Raw genomic sequence first — 6,000 nt, forward strand, 5'->3', positions numbered from 1 at the left:
GCCCATTTGATCAAGGACCTGTTGTACTCTGACATAACCTGTTGGCTGTTCACTACACCACCAATTTTGGTGTCATATGCAAACTTATTAACCATACCTAGGTGGGCGGCACGGTGGCTCAGTGGTTAGCACTGCAGCCTCACAGCTCCAGCGACCCGGGTTTGATTCCAGCCTCGGGCGACTGTGTGGAGTTTGCACATTCTCCCTTTGCCTGTGGGGGTTTCCACCAGGTGCTCCGGTTTCCTCCCACAGCCCAAAGATGTGCAGGCTAGGTGGATTGGCCATGCTAAATTGCCTGTAGTGTTCAGAGGTCTGTGGATTATAGGTGAATGGGTCTGGGTGGGATGCTTCAAGGTGCGGTGTGGACTTGTGGGGCTGAATGGCCTGTTTCCACACTGTAGGGAATCTAATCTAATCATACCTCCTATATTCACATCCAAATTATTTATATATGATGAAAAGCAGTGGACCCAGCACCACTCCTTGCAGCATACCGATTGGGTTCCACCGTAGCCATCCAGCTGCTGGCCTCATGATAAACTTGGTTAAAACATAAATTCCAGTAAAGACAGCCTTTGAGATTAAGGCCACATTTAACCAAGCGCAACATCATGGAGCCCTAGTAAAATTGGAGTCTGTGTTAATCGCAGAAAACTCTGGTGGTTGGAGTCATAACTGGCACATAGGAGGATGGTTGTAGTTGTTGCAGATCAGTCATTTCAGCATCAGGACGTCTCTGCAGGAGCTCCTTGGGATAGTGTCCTATGCTTAAGCATCTTCAGCTGCTGCTTCAGCGACCTTTCATCATCAGGTCTGAAGTAGGAATGTTTGCTGATGATTGCACAATGTTCAGCACCATTCCCAACTTCTCATATACTGAAGTAGTCCATGTTCAAGTGTCGCAAAACCTGGACAAATTCCAAGCCTGGACTGAAAAGTGGCAATTAACATTTGATCCATTCACATACCAGGCAGGTCATCTCTAATAAGAGACAATCTAACCTTTGCTCCTTGACATTCAGTGGTTTCACTGAATCTCCCACTATAAGCATCTTGCAGGGAGAGTTACCATTAATCAGATTTTGAACTGGACCAGCCAGATAATTAGAGGCTACAAGAGCAGGTTAGAGGCGAGGAATACTGTAGCAAATAACTCACCTCCTGTCCCCCCTATCTACAAGGTACAAGTCAGCAGTGTGATGAAACATTCTGCACTTGCCTGGAATAGTGCAGCTCAAACCTCAATCAAGAAGCTTGACACTGTCCAGGAAAAGCAACCTGCTTGATTGGCAGCACATCCACAACATTCAGTCATTCACCATTACTTTAGACAATAGTCTAGGTAAATAGTCTTAGACAAAAGTCTTTCCCTGTTCTTTATAACAAAATAAATGCTTTACACTTCTCTACATGTTTATTTGAATATTTTTATTTCTGTAACCGCAAATAGCGACATTTTCCTTTGCAATTGATGGAAGTATGATTTCCATTTGACAGAGTGCATGGTCTGAAAAGGAAGCAACTCTCAGCTGGCCTATGAAGGTAAAGTATTAAATGCTGTTTTTAAATCTTCTGAGATTCATTGCCCCATAAATGCATGCTGTTAACAAGTGAGGCGAAATGGTCGTCAGTGATAATGGGAACTGCAGATGCTGGAGAATCCAAGATAACAAAGTGTGGAGCTGGATGAACACAGCAGGCCAAGCAGCATCTCAGCAGCACAAATTGGCCTGCTGTGTTCATCCAGCTCCACATTTTGTTATCTTAGAAATGGTAGTCTATATCTTGCTAATTAATGAATACTCTGATTTCATGATATCATAACATTATGACATAACACAATCAGCCGATATTCTGTGAAACTGCAATCATGAAGCTAAACATTTACCGCAACTAGCAATCCATTTTATAATTTTCTGCAGCTGGCATTTTGCATCTCTCATTCTCCTGGAAAGTGAACCTTGAATATCATGACTGAGGTGACAGTGTTACGTTACCACATCAGTAACTACACTTCAAAAAGTACTTTGTTAGCTGACAAATGCTTTGAAAGATGTCCAGTGGCCGTAAAAGGCAACTCAATTAAATTTAAAGTATAAATATGAAAGATATTCAGTTTGACTTCTGAATTATACTATCATATTCAATGTGTTAAACTATACAACAATACTGTGTCATTGCAAAATTGAAAATGTTGAAGTGGCAGTACAACTACAATTTCTGAAGTTTGTTTTTACATACAGAAATTATTTTAAACAGTCTGTTCAGACAAGTTGTGTCACACCTACATGGCAGGTAGAATTTCAACATGGGTGACCTTCAGTCAAAGAGATAGGGTCACTTCCACTGTGCCATAAGAGTCTTTTTTGTAAATCTATATGTTTAAAAAACCTACCAATACCTTGGATTAGTAGTTATTGCATTTTACATTCGTATTTTACTATGAAATGTGCAGAATACACCAAGATAAGTTCCTTATTGTTTCGCATGGGACTCTATCCTATAGAATGTTTTTACTCAGGACTTTTGTTTTATTTTGGTTTAAATTTTGAAATTCTTTGACGACAAAGTCATAAAGTTAATCTTATTTTTAAATGAATATTAAATATCTTCATTATTGAAATAAGCTAGAGCTTGTTCCTGTTATTTTCAGAGGGATGCAACATTTCTGAAGAATTTATTTGTCCAAGTGTACCATGACAGTGCATATCCTCTTCTTCATTCCACCATGTTACCAGCAAACAAATGGACCGATGATGAAGTTGAAATAAGCCGCTGGAAGGCCATTGCTAACTTTTTACAAGAAAGTCAAGAAAAAAATGGATCCCTGTACAGCCTGCTTTCTCCAGAACATGCTTATCAAGTTTTTGATATTGCAGAGATAAGCTATGATTTCCTGGGAATGGGTAGAAACGCTGTTCCTGTAAACTGACTCTCGAATTTGATATTAAAGGGGAATAGTTTCACAATGTTTTGATGAACTTTACAAATTTATTAGATTACATGCAAGTGGCATGAGGCTTTATTAGTCTTCAGAATTATGATATTGTTGAAGGTTATTTTTTGAAGGCCTCTTACATCTCAACTAGTGGTGGTTTGTCAGTATTTTCGTGCCAGAATCCTTCAAATAACTCCTTTTCAAGGATTTAATACTGCATTTATTTCACAGCTGTTTGTCATAGACTTAAACTCATGACCTTAGAATTGCTTTTGCATTAAAACTGTATCTGTCCAAATATTTGTACCTTTACAGTTACCCAACTGTAGCTCAATCAATATGTTGTGCTAATCATACAGAATACTCACTCGATGTTCTTATTGAGACCTATATATAGATTAAATTATTGCATTCGTCAAAAAAGAATGTCAAAATAGCCAAGCTAAGCACGTTTTGTTTTAAAGGGCCAGTGGCTTATAATACCTGAATACATCAAATAATTTACCATGCGAGTCCAGTAGCTTTACTACGGTTCATTGGATCTTATGTTACATTTTCTAAGAAATTCCTGATGGTGACCCTTTGAAAAGTACATTCCAGTTAGCAACTATAATATATTTGATTGCTACTTCTTACAGCCTTAATTGATTGGATCGATTCATGTACAAAACCTTTTATTAAATGTACTTTTTCAGTGAGAGGAAATTATGTTATTTGTAGGTGAATTTCGTGATGTTGGTAACGTGTTAACATATTAGCTAATAGCTAAAAGTCTTATGCTTAAAAGTGATGACTTATTTTCAGTTAAATGAAACTGACTCAAATCATGGACTTGAAGGGTGGTTTGTAAATGTGTACATAACTCAATTATTAATTAAATTCAAGATGAGCAAAATTTCAGGATGAGATTTTTCAAAAGTTGAGATTTAATCAAGAAATATGTGACTGATTACTGGAGCAAAACCCAACGAATTGGGAGCAGAAGTAGGTCATTTGGCCCTTTAATCTCTCCACCATTCAGTATGATTACCTATTTGAGGCCACCTATTTCAGTTCTGAATTCCAGATATTGAATTTATTCAAGACTGCATTAGATAGATTTTTGATCTGCAAGAGAGTGAAGAGTTAAGGGAATTGTTTCAGATTTGTGCTGTGATCAGCCATAATCTTATAGAATGGTGGAGTAGGCATGAAGGGCTGAATAGCCTTCCTCTGCTCCTAATTCTTATGAGCTTACTTGGTCCTAGGGTTTACATTACTAGTGTAGATTTGATGCCCCCAGGATTAAAATATAAAACCATGGCAAACTGAATTGAAGTTAACAACAACATTACGGGGACAAGAATTTCTTCTGACCTTGAGTAGGATGGCAAACTTAAGGGTATGAAGTGGGTTTAAGATTGGGCACCATGCCAGCAGCTCTGTTACATCAGTGCTCATCTGCCAGCTCACTTATGGACTTTTAGAATTTCCTCCTGCTGCCTCTTGAGAGTTTATCTGCAGCTCCTTGTTGCTGGCTCATCAGTTAAATCCTGTTTGGAACAACGTGGCTGCTTTCTGGGCAACCATGCCCATTCAAGAACCCCAAAGGTATTACCATCCACATTCTCTCTGCTCCTACAGATAGCACAGACTGGCTATTGGAAGCCTGCAAGTCTGATTGATCCCTTTGATTTCTGCAAGGCCTTCCCTACTGCCATTTTGGGACCTGTTACAACCTAATGATTGGTAGTGCTTGTGATTACAATGACTTCCCTTTTGCTGTTGTAACATAGGTTGGATTCTCTGACTTATTGGGAAGTTGATCTAGACTTTGCATATTATTTTGCTGTAATAACTCCTTTTTCCCTAAACAGCAAGAATAACTTGCCTTTATTAATTAATTATGTTTAACCACATGAGATAAAGGAACAGAAGTAGACCATTCAGTCCAATGAGCCTACTCTGCCATTTGATGAGACCATGGCTGACCTGCTTATCCTCAACTCCTCTCAACCCTAAATATGAAATTTATCCATCCCATAATCAAGTTCAGCGACAGAAACTGATGCATTAGTCAATAGTAAAATGGAAGTGTGTGATAAATATGTTCTCAGAGATGGGTCTAGTACAAGCAGTACGGACTATTGGAAAGGAATATGTGTCAGGAAACAGATCTAGGTAGACAGAAATAGTTAGCAGAATGTGGGTGGTGGGGATAATGGTTGTGGTATCTGGAGCATTGCACAATTTTGAAATAAAAGTAAATGATTTTCCTACCTATTGTTATCTACCTTTGTGGACCCATCCCGCTTGCTTACCAGAACAGAATGCCAGAGACGTTGGATTGGGTGCTAGATAGAATATCTAAGTACATTTACTGAGGGTGACTATCTATAAAGTGTTGAATCAAATCTTCAAAGTTTCTAATATATTTTGACATTGACAGTTTGCAACTAGAAAAATATGGTTCCAATATTCTTTAATGTTACTGGTTCTTATCAAATAAGGCGTATTAAAGGCACTAAACAGAGCAGGCGTCATTCATACCTAAGGGCTGTTACAGATAAGCAAGTAGTATTCCAAAGAAGATGAATAGGCATTTTCCATGTAACATTGATTTGCATATATGCAGGTAATTGTTAGAGAGGGCAGATTCCTGCACATTCCAGAACAGCATTGTTTGCATACCCATAGTATATTTAATTTGAACTATTCACTTTGCCCCATACATTTATAAAATTCCTTGTACCTGAAGTCTCTGTATCCAATTTAAATAGAAGTCAGTATAAATTGCTGAATGAGTTTTCCCAATTCAAAAGCAGATATAATTGGCTTTTTATCTCCAGTCGAGTGTAGTTTTGATCACAGAGGATATCTTTGTATTCATTCCTTCCATTTTAATAGCATTTTCTCTGACCACTGTACAATTATTGTAAGGGTTCCATGAGCTGTATTCATTGTCAACTACCAAGGTTTATGCAAGTGATGATATTTGTATAAGATACTATTGGTGTTTGATCCTTGTAAAGTCATACTCCAGCAATGAGTCACTGCTTTTAAGAAAGAAGGAATTTTCTTTC

The 6,000-nt window shown here is 38.2% G+C and overlaps 1 protein-coding gene across 3 annotated transcripts in view; it reads left to right on the top strand.

Annotated features, from left to right (window-relative positions):
- nphp1 (nephronophthisis 1) overlaps positions 1 to 5,196 on the top strand; it is a 103,298-nt gene extending 98,102 nt beyond the window's left edge. For all 3 annotated transcript variants that reach the window (XM_048530994.2, XM_048530995.2, XM_048530996.2), the window contains 2 exons: positions 1,498 to 1,542; positions 2,654 to 5,196. In XM_048530994.2, coding sequence (XP_048386951.2) covers positions 1,498 to 1,542; positions 2,654 to 2,932 — 324 coding nt within the window. In that variant the 3' untranslated portion in view covers positions 2,933 to 5,196. The remainder of the gene's footprint in view (positions 1 to 1,497; positions 1,543 to 2,653) is intronic.
- Positions 5,197 to 6,000: the final 804 nt, after the last annotated feature.

This window comes from Stegostoma tigrinum, chromosome 4 (genome assembly GCF_030684315.1).
Source record: "Stegostoma tigrinum isolate sSteTig4 chromosome 4, sSteTig4.hap1, whole genome shotgun sequence".
Taxonomy (NCBI): domain Eukaryota; kingdom Metazoa; phylum Chordata; class Chondrichthyes; order Orectolobiformes; family Stegostomatidae; genus Stegostoma; species Stegostoma tigrinum.